Genomic DNA, 15,205 nt, shown 5'->3' with positions numbered 1-15,205 from the left:
GTGTATCATATTATCTTTCTGTTTCTTTCACTCATAGATATATATATTTCTACCATAACGAGGATATTATAAATGCTATTATACTGAAAGAAAAAAAAAATCCACTGCCATTGAGTCGATTCCAACTCATAGGACAGACTAGAACTGCCCCATAGGGTTTCCAAAGAGCAGCTAGTGGATTCAAACTGCTGACTTTTGGGTTAATAGCCAAGCTCTTAACCACTGCACCACTCTGGGCTCCAAATGCTATTGTGAATCTGTTAATCACACATTTGCTCTTTTAAACTTAAGTACATGCTAGGAACATTTTTCCATGTTATTAAAAGTTCTTCTAGAATGTAATTTTTAATGGATCTATAGTATTCCATAGTATGGTAGGACCGTGAGTTATTAATGAACAAATGATCTCTTGTTGAAAATTTTGGTTGTTTTCAATTTGTGACTAATATAAACAGAGGGGCAGTGAACACTCTTGTAGCCAACGATTTGTGGAGGTCGTTTTCTTATATAAATTGCTTAAAGTGAAATTGCTAAGTCGAGAGGTATATAAAATATTTAAGGCTTTTGATATTTGGGGCCAAACTCCCCTTTAACCCAGTGATAAACCCTGGTGGTATAGTGGTTAAGAGCTATAGCTGCTAAACAAAAAGTCGGCAGTTCAAATCCACCAGGCACTCCTTGGAAACCCTATGGGGAGTTCTACTCTGTCCTACAGGGTCACTATGGGTCGGAACCGACTCCACAGTAACAGGTGTTTTTTTGCTTGGGTGAGGGGCCTGTTTCCTTCACCTTCACTATCACTGTGTAATATCATTTAAAGAAAAATTTTGCTAATATGTACCTTGTCATTGGTTTTGGTACTTTTGCAATGGAAAAATAAGTGTTATTTAAAACAATTAAAATCAACTTTACAGTGTTAAGAAAATCTGAAAGATTTTTCCCACCCACACCACCACCACCCTTATGTAACGATTTCCATTTCTCTGGGCTCCCACCCTCTCTTTCTTCAGATACATTCATTTGTACACAGACATCGTCATAGCATATGTGGAATTTTATGTCTTATTTTACTTTTTTCATTACCTTTATTTAAAAGAACAAATTTTCAGGTGTCTTTATGATCTTTGATTTTGTCAGGACTGATATTCTGAGACTGGGTTGTGTTTCTTATAACTCTGCCCTGGTTCTTGGACTTTTAGGCTATTTATACTTTGTTACAAGTAGTCCTGGTGGCACAGTGGTTAAGCACTCAGCTACTAACCAAAAGGTTAGTTGATATGAACTCACCCAGCAGCTCTGTGGGGAAAAAAACCTGGAGATCTGCTCCCATAAAGATTACAGCCTAGAAAACCGTATGGAGCAGTTCTACTCTGTCACATGGGGCTGCTATGAGTTGAAAGTCAACTGACAGCACCTGAACAAAACAATATACTTTGTTACTATTGTGGGTATTGCTTTATGCACATCTTTGTGCTTATAGCTTTTCTGTTCTGTTGAATAATTAACTTCTGAGTAGTGGAAAGCCTGGTCAAAGTGTTCAGACATCTCAGTGACTTTTGCTCAGTACTGCCAATTTGCCCTCCAAAACCCCTGTACCCATTTACAAGACTCCCACAGTTTAGGGGTGAGACTGCTTCCTCTTTACCCCAGCTCAGGCCGTTCTCTTCTTCCTTGACACTTTGCACATAATCAAATTAATTTTATTCTGTCACAGTTTCTAGAGACAAGGCCTTCTGGCATGGTGGAAAAAGCATGGGCTTTGGAGATAGGCAGTCCTGTCTCCATGTAGTAGGTGCTCAATAAATACATGTTGATTGTACAATATTTATTGAACAACCACTATATGCTGGGACCTTAAAATCATATTCAACTGTCATAATAACCCTGTTGTTGTAAGAATTAATATCCTTACTTTATAGAGGAGAATGCTGGGCTTCAGTGAGGCTGAGAGATTTGTCTAAGTCCCTGGTTAGCTGGGTGTCCTTTGGCAAGTTGTCTCCAAGTCTCAGTCTCCTGGTGTGTAGATTGGAGGCACTAATACCCATCTTGCTGGGGTGCTGTGTGCTTAAATGAGCTAGTAGGTAATGCACGTGGCACGTGTTCTCTAAATGGGATTGTTTTTAGTTTGTTCAAGCAGCCCTTCCATCTGACCATCCTGGAGTGATATTGCCTTATACTTGTTAAGTGTATTCTTAGGTATAAGGTACCACTTTTTATTTATTTGAGAAGAGTTCCTTATTTTGTTCTAAAATTTCTCTTTGCTTTAGGGCATTATAATGTCAACGAATCCCTTGTGAAGCAGTCACCAAAGATATTAATGTCTTGTTTTAAATCAAAAACTGGCCGCGGATTAAAACTGATGTCAACAGGCCCAGGACCCGGTTCTTACAACCCTAATGACCACACCAAAGTTCCTAAGAAGTCTCTTATCCCGTGAGTGCTGCTAATTCTGATCTTTCTTCTGAAAGGTGGTGCTGAGGAAGGGCCCCAATATTGCAGAAAAGGCAGGGGTATCACAGCTTGACAGACACAGTGCCAGGTCACTCTCCAGGGGCCCCTGTGGACACACGATCAACACATACACAAGAAAACTTGCTGAATACTAATATTTATTGCACAACTACTATGTGCCAGAAATTTGAAGTCTTACTGAATTATCACAACAACACTGTTCTAGGAATTATTATTCTCACTTTATAGAAGAGGGAGCTGGACTCCGGTGAGGCTGAGAGATTTACGTAAGTCTACAAAAGCTAACTTGAGGTGGCACTGGGAATCAGGCTCAGAACTGTCTAGATCTTTCTACATTCCCCATGATACTACACTGTCTGGGTGCTGAAATTATTCTATTTTTATAACATAAAGTTGCCACTGGGGTGGTAGGACATACAGAAACAGTGAAGCTTGTATAACTTTTGCATTGATAGGGATTAAAAGCTCAGACTTTGGAGTTGGTCATACCTGCTCCAAAAGGATTTGAATTCCTGCTCTTCTGCTTTCATGCTGTGTGACCTTGGGCAGGATATTAACCTCTCTGAGCCTCCATACCCTCATCTGTATAGTGGAGCTAATTCATGCCTTATACGGTTGCTTTTAGGATTAAAAATATATGTCTGGCATGTGGTAGATGCAAAAGATGACTTGATATTAGCACAGATTTAAAAAGTAGAGATAGGGATTTGTGTTACCATTTTTAATATCCTGCACATTTAATGTTACTTTCATTTGAGGTTCAAAAACTCACTGTGCTCAAATGGTTAAGAAGGGTGCCTTCTAGAACTTCTAGAATTAACTGAGGTTAAGGTCAGCCGAAATTTAGAGACTATCTCGAGAATAAATTTATGCATTGAACACTAATGACCAAAAACCAGACAAGCTGTGGAATGGCATCAAGAACATCATAGATGAAGAAAGTAAAAGGTCATTAAACAGGAAAGAAAGAAAAGACCAAAATGGATGTCAGAAGAGACTCTGAAACTTGCTCTTGAATGTAGGGTAGCTAAAACGAATAGAAGAAATGATGAAGTAAAAGAGGTGAACAGAAGATTTCAAAGGGCAGTTCAAGAAAACAAAGTATCATAATGAAATGTGCGATACCTGGAGTTAGAAAACCGAAAGGGAAGAACACGCTCGGCATTTCTCAGGCTGAAAGAACTGAAGAATAAATTCAAGCCTCGAGTTGCAATATTAAAGAATTCTATGGGCAAAATATTGAATGACGCAGGAGGCATCAAAAGAAGATGGAAGGAATACACAGAGTCACTGTACCAGAAAAAATTGATTGACATTCAGCCATTTCAGAAGGTATGATCGAGAACCAGTGGTATTCAAGGAAGAGGTCCAAGCTACACCAAAGGTATTGGCAAAAAACAAGGCTCCAGGAATTGACAGAATACCAACTGAGATGTTTCAACAAGTGGATGCAATGCTGGAAGCGCTCACTTATCTATGCCAAGAAATTTGGAAGACACCTACCTGGCCAACCAACTGGAAGAGATCCATATTTATGCCCATTCCAAAGAAAAATGATTCAACAGAATGTGGAAATTATCAAACAATATCATTAATATCACACACAAGTAAAATTTTGCTAAAGATAATTCAACAGGGAACTACCAGAAATTCAAGCCAGATTCAGAAGAGGATATGGAACCAGGGATATCATTGCTGATGTCAGATGGATCTTGCCTGAAAGCAGAGAATACCAGAAAGATGTTTACCTGTATTTTATTGACTATGCAAAGGCATTCAACTGGGTGGCTCATTACACATTGTGGATAACACTGCAAAGAGTGGAAATTCCAGAACACTTAATTGTGCTCATGAGGAACCCGTACATAGAGCAAGAAGCAGTCATTCAAACAGAACAAGGGGGTACTGCATGGTTTAAAATTAGGAAGGGTATGCATCAAGGTTACATCCTTTCAGTCTTATTCAGTCTGTATGCTGAGCAAATAATCTGAGGAGCTGAACTATATGAAGAAGAACGTGGCCTCGGAATTGGAGGAAGACTCATTAACAGCCTGTGTTATGCAGATGACAAAACCTTGCTTGCTGAAAGTGAAGAGGACTTGATGCACTTACTGATGAAGATCAAAGACTACTGTCTTCAGTATGGATTGCACTTCCACATAAAGAAAACAAAAATCCTCATGACTGGACCAATAAGCAACATCATGATAAAAGGAGAAAAGATTAAAGTTGGATCCACGATCAATTCCTGGTGAAGCAGCAGCCAAGAAATCAAATGACATATTGCACTGGGCAAATCTGCCGCAAAAGACCTCTTTATAAAGTGTTTAAGAGCAAACATATCACTTTGAGGACTAAGGTGCGCCTGACCCAAGCCATGGTATTTTCAATCACCTCTTATGCACGTGAAAACTGGACAATGAACAAGGAACACCAAAGTAGAATTGATGCCTTTGAATTATGGTGTTGGCGAAGAACATTGAATATACCATGGACTGCCAGAAGAATGAACAAATCTGTCTTGGAAGAAGTACAACTAGAATGCTCCTTAGAAGTGAGGATGGCTCGACTTTGTCTCACATACTTCGGGCATGTAATCAAGAGGGACCAGCCCCTGTAGAAGGACAACATGTTCAGTAGAGGGTCAGCGAAAAAGAGGAAGACCCTCAATGAGATGAATTGGCGCAGTGGCTGCAACAATGCACTCATCCATAGCAACGATTATGAGGATGGTGCAGGACTAAGCAGTGTTTTGTTCTATTGTGCATAGGGTTGCTATGAGTCCAAACTAACTCGACAACGCCTAACAACGTCAGCCCTGTCCCCATCTGAGCCCTCACTCCTGTGTAGTCCTCTGCAGGCAGGGCTGGTTGTTGGGAGGGCTGACTAGCAGGCCAGGATTGAGCGAATAGACACCTGGGCACCTCCAGAGAGGACAGTCAGGTGGAACCACAGCCACAGTGGAAGGCTGGCAGCATTGGGCACAATCTGACCATCAGCCCAGGGGAAGGAGATGGGAGTTGGGGAAGTTATGAGTCTACCAAGTCAAACTTAAGGTCTGTAGAAGAGATTCAGAAACCAGATAGAGTCCACTAGGTAAGCCCGATCTGCCCTTCGGCTCTTGGGTTCTGCAGGTTGACCCTTCACCGGCTCCAGGGTTGGGGACTGGGGCGGGAAAGTCACCAGAAACAGGATCTCTCCAGACGTCAGGAACTTCCTGTTTCTGGGCCAGGAGGGAGTGGGTAAGGGTATGGCTTTTGGAATTAGGCAGACCTGAGTATGAAGCCCAGCTTTGTCCCTTTCAGATTGACTTCTCTTTGAGCCTCAGTTTCCATGTTATTAAGTGGGGATAAGAATCTAATCTCACAGGGAGTCTGTGAGGATTAAATGAGAAAGTACTTGAAAATAGGTATTACGGGTTAGAGCTACTATTACTCATGGGCACAGTAGTTCAAGAGTCGAGCCTGAGTCTGGAAGCTTCTTAAGGAAAATGGCAAAATAGGACAGGAGGAGGAGAACACTCAGTTTTTAACTGCTTTACTTGGAGAAGTGTCATTTGGCTTTTGGTCAAGTTTGGATGAGCACTTTGAAATGGTTCTCATTTTATGATATTTGCATCTGCCAGTCAACAGGCTCAGTAGCTTTCTGGTTCTGTGCTGAATACTGTGGGGGTGCTCAAGTGAATAGAAGACTGTACCTCCAGCCAGGCTCACCTGAGCACAACGCCAGAGCGAGGCAGAGGAGTGTGCAAGAAAGTGCTGGACTGTGCGGGCCTCATGTTGCATGGCCACACATGTCCCCAAGGGCAGTCCTTCCAGTTGGGGGCAGTGCTGTGGAGCCACCTGTCTGGGGCTGCCTGGGGGTCGCTGGCCCTGTATAAGGCTTTGTGAATGAAGGATCCTTGGCTAGTAAGTCTGGGGAGCACTGCACACTAACCCCCTGCCCCTCGGAGCATTGCAGTGCACACAGGCTTATTAAAGGCTCTGAGAAGGTCTGCAGTACAGGAAGCTGTTAAATCCAGTGCCTCCAAACTTGAGTTCACCCTTGTGAGTGGATAGAACCTGGGCTTCACGGCAGGACATTAACTTTTTCTGTGGTTTGGGTTTGCTCTCGGCACCTCTCTGGGCGTTCATTTCTCTATGTGTAGAAAGAGGGGGACTTCCTATTCCTGACACTTCATGACCCCAGGTTTGCTTGCCCTGTCGCTCAGGAGAGCAAATAGGGGTCAGTAAACGTGGAGCCAGCCTGGACCCTCAGAGGAGGTCCAGAATATATACACTTGATTTGACGTGGAAAAGACGAAGCTGAGAAATCTACGATTTCACTAAAAAAGCAAGAAGATAAAACTGAAGTGTGTTTTGGGCTATATCCTAAAAAGCACCCATCGGTTTATGTTGAGTGATGAAGAAACTGATATAATATAAAGAAAAAAACACAACTGAATATTGGTGTCTTGAGGGAGACTCCGAACTCTGTCCCTCAAATCCAAGTGTTGGCTCCCTGGAGGCTCAAGAGAGGCAGAAGTAGCTGGGGGAGGAGGCACGTACTGGGGTTGTCAGGCCCCTGAGAGTATCTGTGTTGTTTCCTCCTCATCTACATGTGATTTTCGTCGAGATTTTGTCCACGTCAAGCCTGACTTGGTCATATTCAGATCTCCAGGGCAGCGTGGGGCGGGGGTGGGGCAATCCAACAACTGCCCGTGTTGTTTCTTTTTCTGAAGTCCACACAGCCTGGGGTACCTGGCTTCACCTGTGTATGCGACATGACGTGGGCCCTGCCTTTGTTGTCCTCCACTGGAATTGCTTGGAATTTTTGGGTCAGCTTACAGCTTCAAAATAAAATTCTGGCTCTGCCTTCCTCAGAAGCCAGGAGGAAACAGGAGGTGTTCAGTATCCCTGGAGTTGTTATCCCCACGTTACTGATTCAAAGCACAGAGAGGTGAGAGGTTGAATGATATGACAGAAGCACTCAGGAAGCAGTGGCAGAGCTGGGGATGGGCTGGTGGTGTCTCCTGGGGAGACTGTGGAGGCAGGGTCACCTGGTAGGTATAGCACAGGCTAGTCAGACTTCCAGCCAAGCCTCCGACCAAAGTCATTCTCATAATGAGGTTTGCAGGGTAAAATAAGAATACCCACATAACTCAGCAGGTCTGGCATGTGGTAAGCTTTCGATAAATGGTAAGGGTCCCCAGGTGGCACAAACGGTTTGTGCTCATCTACTAGCCTAAAGTTTGGCGGTTTAAAACCCACCCAGCAACGCCCTGGGAGAAAAGCCTGGTGATCTGCTTCTGAAAAGATTACCGCCAAGAAAACCCTATGGGGCAGTTCTACTCTGTAACACGTGGGGTCGCCGTCAGTCTGAATCAACTCGATGGCAGGGGACTTGGTTTTTGGTTTTGATAAATGGTATCTCGTATTTTCATCAAAGTGTGTGAGTGGCTACCCTGCACTCAGCTGATATTTCTTGAGTGGTCCCTGTGGGACAGATGACCTGCTAGGGGTTGGGGTGTGTTTGTACCAGCGCATCTGGGCTCTTAGTTGAAGAACACGTCGTGGGGTGTATCTGTGCTATGGCCACCTTGCTGGTGCAACAGCTAAAGGATTTATCAGCTTCCAGGCTGTCTTTAGAAGAGAAGAAAGTGTCAGCCACGGTTTCACTTCCTGACGGCTTCAGTATCCGTCACAGCAGTGACTCAGTGGGTTCGGGTGAGTCAGGAGGAGGGTTTTTGGAGATCAAAATAGTTCCTCCTAGGGGCTGCCTCCCAACTCACGCTTGCCAGCCAGGAGGTGAACCACCCAGCGACATCTCTCTAACCCTGGGTCTACTTCCTGGAGTTTTTAAGCCATTGGTTTTGCACAGACATGCCACCCTGTCAGAGCCAGAGCCCAAGAATCCAGCCCCGTTGGCCCCGATCCAATTTGCGTAATTACATTCGACCCACCTAAGGTTCCCCTGGGATTTTCAATTAGCTATGGGATAACTTCTTCCTGAGCGCCTGTCATCTGTCACCCGCTACCCTGTTAAACAGATACTACATTCCACCCCAGAGGCAATCGGCTGCCCTTTAATGATGGGAAAAAAATTGCTCCTTTCTCCCTCCCTACCCTGGGAATCCCTGAGGCAGAGAGGATCTGTGCCTGGGAGTGTCCCGAGGGTCTCAGATGCCTTCCCTGGGTGACCTGCTGAGTCCTCTGAGACCTTCATTATTCTCGGGCGATTTGCAAACAACTCACATTGGAAGCTGCAAACACACTTAATCCGGTTGTGGCCAACTCAGAGCCTTTGATAGATGTGTTCTTTCCACGGGGCAGGACCAGGTGGCTTTTATAACTGAGCAGTGAGGCTCATAAAAGCCTGGTCACAATGCACTGAGGGCCACCCTGGGCTTGATCTGGTTTGACTTTTGTGATTCGCCCAGCCCCACCTGACGTGGTGGCACCAGCCCTGGATGATGACAGACTGTCTGGTGGGGGTCAGGATGTTGGGGCTCACTTACCTGCTTGTTATCAACCTGCTGCTTTTCTCTGCAATCCCTATGTTCCTGGAACAGGGCTGGAGCACTCAAAGATAGGTAAAGTCCAATCCCCTCAGCACGGAAAATCTAAGTGTTATGTGCAAAAAAAGAAGAGTAACAATCATAGCCAGAATGTGTCGAAGGCCTGGATGCACTGAGCTAAGAGCTTTTACAGAGGTCATCATCTATCATCATCCTTCCAACTCCCCTGCTGATCAGTGTTCTTATTTTTACTTCATGGGTAAAGTGGTGACTTGCCAAGGTGGTAGTGGAGCTGGGATTTGAATCACAGAGGGGAACACCTAACCCAGTCAGGCAGACGGGGAAGGGGGCGTAGCCAGAGAAATTTCCCTGAAGGAGGTGAAGAATGAGTAAGAGTTGGCAGGGAAAGTAGGTGTTTCTGGCAGCAGGAACAGCATAGCAAAGACACGAAGTTGCTGAGCAGTGTTGTGCTGGCTGGTTCTGGAAGGTAAAATGGGTCCAGGGGAACATGGGAGATGAAGCTATTGCCCTTGCGTTCCCTCTGCTGGCAACGCCATTCCCACCTTTTCTGCTTGAAGAATTCCTGTTCACCTTTCAGGGCAAATGTCGCCTCTTCCAGGAGGGATTTATGGATTCACCTGTTGGAATTAGTCTTTTTTGGGGGGGAGGAGCTGCACTCTCAATGCACAGAATTTTTACCTTTATTCTAACATATCATGTCTTCTAAAAATAATACTGGTGCTTTACTTTTAACCTCCTTAACAACCCTGGGTGGCCGTATTATTACCCACCCTTTTACAGATGAAGAACTGGGGCTTAGGGAGGCTAAGAGACTTTTCTAAGGACACAGCTATTGAACGGGGAAACAGAGATTCAAACCCGAGTCTGACTGCAAAGCCTGCGCTTTTGTCCACTCCAATGACTGCCTTGGGTTATCACTAGTCATGGTCTTGTCCTCCTCTTGCAGTGGACTGTCAAGTACCCTCGGGGGCGTTCAGTACCGAATAGTCTGGACTCCCCTGAGTGCCTGGCACAGGGCCGCACACATTGTTGGTACTCACTGAAGATCCACAGAGCTGGGCTGAAGGTGCCAAGCTTTCCTGGCTGTGTTGATGGAGTGGAGGGGGAGGGTCTAACCCATTCTCACCAGTAACTTTGGTGAGATGCTGACTCATCCTGCCCCAGCCTCCTGCTTTGGGAGGGAGCCACCTCAAGGTCTTCTCAAAAAATAGGGTGGGAATCTCGGGCTTGGGGATGACCCAGGCCAACAGGGCTAAACAAGGTGACCTCATCCAATGGTTGGCTCATCCAGCCCTAGTTTCCAGGAGTCAAACCCATCTCGATGATGCCAGTCACACACTCAGCAGATTTCTGGGGGTGCTTTGAAGGGGGAGCCACAAGCCAGAACAAGGAGAAGTCAGCTTTTAGTTAGAAGGTGGAGAGGCTGTTGATCACACACAATAACCAGTTCTTCCATGCATACTGGAGGGGAAGAAAGGAGGTGACTTATTTTCCCTTTTCCTGTAGATACCTTTCTTCTAGATGCAGCCAAGCCACACGAGGTTGAGAAGGGGAGAGTGTTGACACATTACGGGGTTGGCAACCAATATCACAAAACAATATGCATATTAAGTGTTTAATGAGAAACTAATTTGCACTGTAAACCTTCATCTAAAGCACAATTTTAAAAAAAAGAGATGAAAAAGCATAAATAAATAAATGTATCCATGCTAGTTTATCCCATCACAAGACGTGAGCCTCAAGGATATTTACGACGGCTTTCAACGGCTTCCCCGGGGCAACTCTGGTGTGAGTGGCCCCTAAAACTCCCATTCCTGAGGCTCGGTTGCTCCCTGCAACCAAGCCGCAGGTGGTGGTGCTGCAGGGATAAAACCAAAAAAAAACAAACCCACTGCCGTGGAGTCAATTCCGGCCCATAGCTGCAGGGATAGTAATACTAAAAATAACAGCTTTTATTGAGCACCTACTATGTACTGGCACTATGCTAGGTACTTTACATACCTTTCTGTTTTTATCATAACTCTCTCATAAAAAGTGGGTGGTATTTCACCTTACCACAGACACTGATACAAAGTACAGAGAGGTCAGGGGATTTGTCTGAGGTCACATAGCCAATAAGTGGCATGACTGGAATTCAGACCAAGGTCTGCGTGGCTCCAAAACTCACTCTCCTCTGTAATGATGCCTTCCTCAAATTGTTAGGCACCAGGAGACTTGAGTTCTAGAAAAGGAATTACCACCAACTTGCTGTGTGACTTTAGGTGAATTACTTTCTCTCTCTGGGCACCAAATTCTTTGGCAAAATAGGGAGGTTGGAGGAGACATCTCTAGGTCTCTCTTAGTTCTCTGAGTTTAGGAATACCTTTGTCTTAGGAGGTGTTGCCCAAAGGGCAGCAGAGAGTCCCAGTGACCAGGAATCCTGGGCCCTTCTTGTCCATGGATAGACTGCTTCTAGATGGGATAAGGCTCCCTTAGCCATTCAGTGCTGTAAGAACCTTCCCTTCCCTTTCAGTGAGATACCTTAGAGGAAGATCCAGGCCTGAGGCAAAAGTAGGCAGCCTTTCTATTGCACAGTCCAGGGAGTAGCATGACTCCCACAGCAATCCCAGAATTCCCTGGGCCAGCCCAGTGGAACCTTTGGAATCAAGGTCTGACAAAAGGTCACGGCTCAAAGGGATCTCAGGTCATCTTGTCCAACCCCTTCATTTTACAGATGGGGATACTGAACTAGTGACATGAATTAGTGACAGAGCTAGAGCTCGAGTACACATTCTATTTATTCATTCTTCCATTTGTTCCCTCAATACCAGAGATAAAAGATAGACTCCTTTTCCTGAAGAAGGGGGAGACAGACCTGAAAACAGACAATTACAAGTCATGAGTGTTATGCAGAATTCTCTTGATTTCCAACCCAATGTGTTTACACTCTGGCATCCTGCCTCGACAGGAAGGTTTTTAGTAGAATTCTGAAACTTCAAAGCTGGAATGGCCTCTAGGGATCTTCTAGTCTTGAGATGGCAAGTTCCTGGAATGTGAGTTGCCTTCTTCCCTTCCCTGACCCATGGCAGACATCACAAGTGGATCACCTATGCCTCTTCCCGTTGAGCCTATGTGATGCCTCAGAGTTCTTGACACAGAGCTCCAGCCAGACACCACCAGTCGATCAGAGCTGGCACGTGAGATAAATGCTGTCTGCCATTCCTGATAAACTCAACAGCAACATCTACAACAAGGAATGTGTACTCTCTCGCTGTGTGTCAGGCCCTGTCCTGAGTACTGTGGTTTAGGTGTATCATCTCATTTAATCTTGATAACAAGCCTATGAGGTAGATACTGTTATGACCACCAATGTGCAGACAGGGAAACGGAGGCAGGAAATCCAGAGGCCCCCTGCTCACTAGCAATGGAGTCAGGGCTGTGTCCAAGGTCTCCTGGTGCCGTGTCCAGACTGGACTTGGCTCTGTCCCCATGGCTATGTTCTAAAAGCTGGCATTTCCGCAATAGATTGCTCTCGTGACATCTTCACATTGTCTTTTCTGAAGGAAAAACCCCATCCTGAACTTCTCTGCCCAGCCTTTGCCTCTCCCGCCAAAGCCGCCTTTCCCAGGCCCTGGTCAGTATGACATCGTGGACTACACAGGGCCCCCCAAGCATTTCATCTCAAGTGCGTCGTTTGTGTCCAACACCAGCAGATGGACAGCGGATCCGTCCCAGCCGGGACTACCCGGTCCAGGTCAGTGATTGTTTTAAATGATTGTAAAAACCAAATATTCTAGAATTGTTTGTCATTCCTGGGCAATCAGATGCCACTGATTTATAGGCTGTTTGCCCAGCAGGTTACAGGGGTTAGAGTAGATTGAGAAGAGTTATCAGTTCACATTCTCAGAGTACACTGTTTTTTTTAAATTGAAAGGGATTTTCTAGATAACTGAAACCAGAGATTCACAGCCGATGACCATGAACCTCCAAGAGGCTCAAAGATGGGCTCTGGGGAATCCGGCCTTAACATTTCATGCAGATTTGGAACATATATTCATTTTCTGAGGAGGAAAGGGGCCAGAGCTTTTTCAAATCCTCAAAAAGGTTCATGCTCTTTTTTTTTTTTTTTTTTTTGCTGTTATCAAAAAGTATATATAACATGACATTTGCCAGTTAAAAATTTTCAGGTGTACAGTTTACGGGTCCATGTTCTCACAAGTGTTTACCCTGCTGGTCTAATCTGGTCAAACCATTTTACAGAGGTGGAAGACCTGGGGAGCAAGTTCCCCACAGAGCCTCTGAGAGTTAGTGGCAGGGCAGAGAGCCAGGCGTGTTTCCCCTCTCTGCCTTGTTTGTTATGAAATAAACCAGAGAAGATTCAATGGAACACTTCTTTTAAGCCATCTAGTTCAATTCCCTTTTCACAAATGAGCTTAAACAATGACATCCTGTTACCTTTGGGATCTACCTGAGGGCTAACTCACCCTGGTGAGTGGTCTCTGTACTTACCTACCTATCTGTAGCTCTCTAAAGAGTCCCTTAGCTATTTACCACTCCCCTACAATGTCCAGAGTGGGTGGCATTGGGGACTGACAGCTATGCAGGTGGCATGGGAGGAGGAAGACAGGTCTGAGATGGCTGCTGCTGTGTCCACTGAATTCTGCATTTCACTGAGCATTGAGGATGCTTCCACCCAGGGCAGACGAAGATGAATTAGACCTGGGGTTTGCTGCCCAGAGCCTAAGTCTGGTGAAGAGACATGCTCCCTGACACACACGAAAGTAAAGGTAGAACAAATAGGGTGAATGTCACTCTCATAGCTTTGGCCTTGGAAATGAAGTGATAATCAAACAAATAAGACTACAGAGGCTTGACCTTGGGGTACCTGGTCAGTCCAGGGAGAACTCAATTTCGATCACGCTCCGCATGAGTGGTGAGCTCCAGGAGGCCTGGGGACAGGCTGAGCACCCTTGTTTAACCCTGTTCAGCCCCGTACACTAGGGCTTTTTTGGAGTGCCTTCTCCATCCCATGCCTGGTGCTAGGATCCCAGAAGACAGGTGCAAGACAGTTCCTGCTACTCTGCCCTCCTAGGCCCAGGTGGGCTTCCCTGACGGACCTCCTGGGCATACCCACATGCAGGCATCTGCCCTCTTGGCTCCCAGTGGGCACAGATATACCTGGGCTCCCATGTGCTCCCATTGGCAGCTTCCCAGGCACACCAACAGGGAAGCCGTTCACAGGACTCTCGTTAACCGAATCAGTGTCAACATGGGAGACTCCAGTCTCCTCAAAGTTTTGGTTCCCAGCCCTGCTTTGTCATGGCTGCTCATCTCCTAGAGAACTGTGTCTGCAATTGTCGTTGCTTCCACTTTTCTGGAAATTTCTGTAATAACAAAATCCCACCAAGTTAACACCTTGCTTTTTAAGAATACTGCTTTCCTCAGTATTTTTGCAAATTATCTGCTGTGGGTTTAAAGAAAGCAGGGTAGAGTTCAAGTCCTGCCTCAGCCAATCAAGAGCCCTGTGGCTTTGTCTCCCTGCATGTCAGATGTGGGAGCTGGAACAGGCACCCTGCTGGCCTTTTCAGTTCTGATGTAGAATGCTAGAGAGTCAGTCACTCCAGCAGCTGGCTTTGCTCTCACAATGCTGTCTCTCTCTCCTTGCAGCCACGTACAAGCCAGAATTCCCAGGAAAGCAGTCCTTCCTCTACAACGAGGACAACAAGTGGATCCCGGTGTTGTAGTGACGTCACATGAGCTCAGGGAGAACCCTGGCTCCAGCCTACCCCACCCAGCTTCCCCATGACATTCATAAAGAGAATCTGTATTTCCCGTGTGACACTTGATGACCTGGGGACAGCTGTCCCATCTCAGCCTGGTGTTATATCTGGGATTACTCCACAGACTCCAGTGGTTTCCTGAGTGGGCAGAGCTTCCCTTGGTTACTGCACCATGCACCAGTCTGGCTTCTGGTGTGCCTCCCCACCATGGACTCCAGGGAGGAAAACCAATCCACCACAAAGCCAACCATGGCGGATTCCCAGCATGGAAGACTGGCGGCTGAGTCAGGGCTCTGGCACCTACAGTTTACCCACAGAGTGTACAGCCGAAAGCTGGGGACAGGCATTACCCTACTCTTCTGGCCTTGGCTTCCAGACTCTTTCTTGAGTTCTAGGAGCAGGGAAGGCCCAGAGGTACCTGTGACCGAGACACAAAGGTTGTCTGGGTGCCTTCCCC

General features: G+C 45.8%; 1 protein-coding gene across 2 annotated transcripts in view; it reads left to right on the top strand.

The window, feature by feature from the left end:
* The window catches only part of STPG1 (sperm tail PG-rich repeat containing 1), a 29,274-nt gene extending 14,476 nt beyond the window's left edge, over window positions 1-14,798 (top strand). For both annotated transcript variants that reach the window (XM_010595086.3, XM_064281473.1), the window contains 3 exons: window positions 2,268-2,433; window positions 12,532-12,722; window positions 14,636-14,798. In XM_010595086.3, coding sequence (XP_010593388.2) covers window positions 2,268-2,433; window positions 12,532-12,722; window positions 14,636-14,712 — 434 coding nt within the window. In that variant the 3' untranslated portion in view covers window positions 14,713-14,798. The remainder of the gene's footprint in view (window positions 1-2,267; window positions 2,434-12,531; window positions 12,723-14,635) is intronic.
* The last annotated feature ends 407 nt before the right edge of the window (window positions 14,799-15,205 follow it).

This window comes from Loxodonta africana, chromosome 3 (assembly GCF_030014295.1).
Source record: "Loxodonta africana isolate mLoxAfr1 chromosome 3, mLoxAfr1.hap2, whole genome shotgun sequence".
NCBI classification, from domain to species: domain Eukaryota; kingdom Metazoa; phylum Chordata; class Mammalia; order Proboscidea; family Elephantidae; genus Loxodonta; species Loxodonta africana.
The sequence above is the reverse complement of the archived record's forward strand: the minus strand, read 5'-3'. Positions and strand labels throughout refer to the sequence as shown.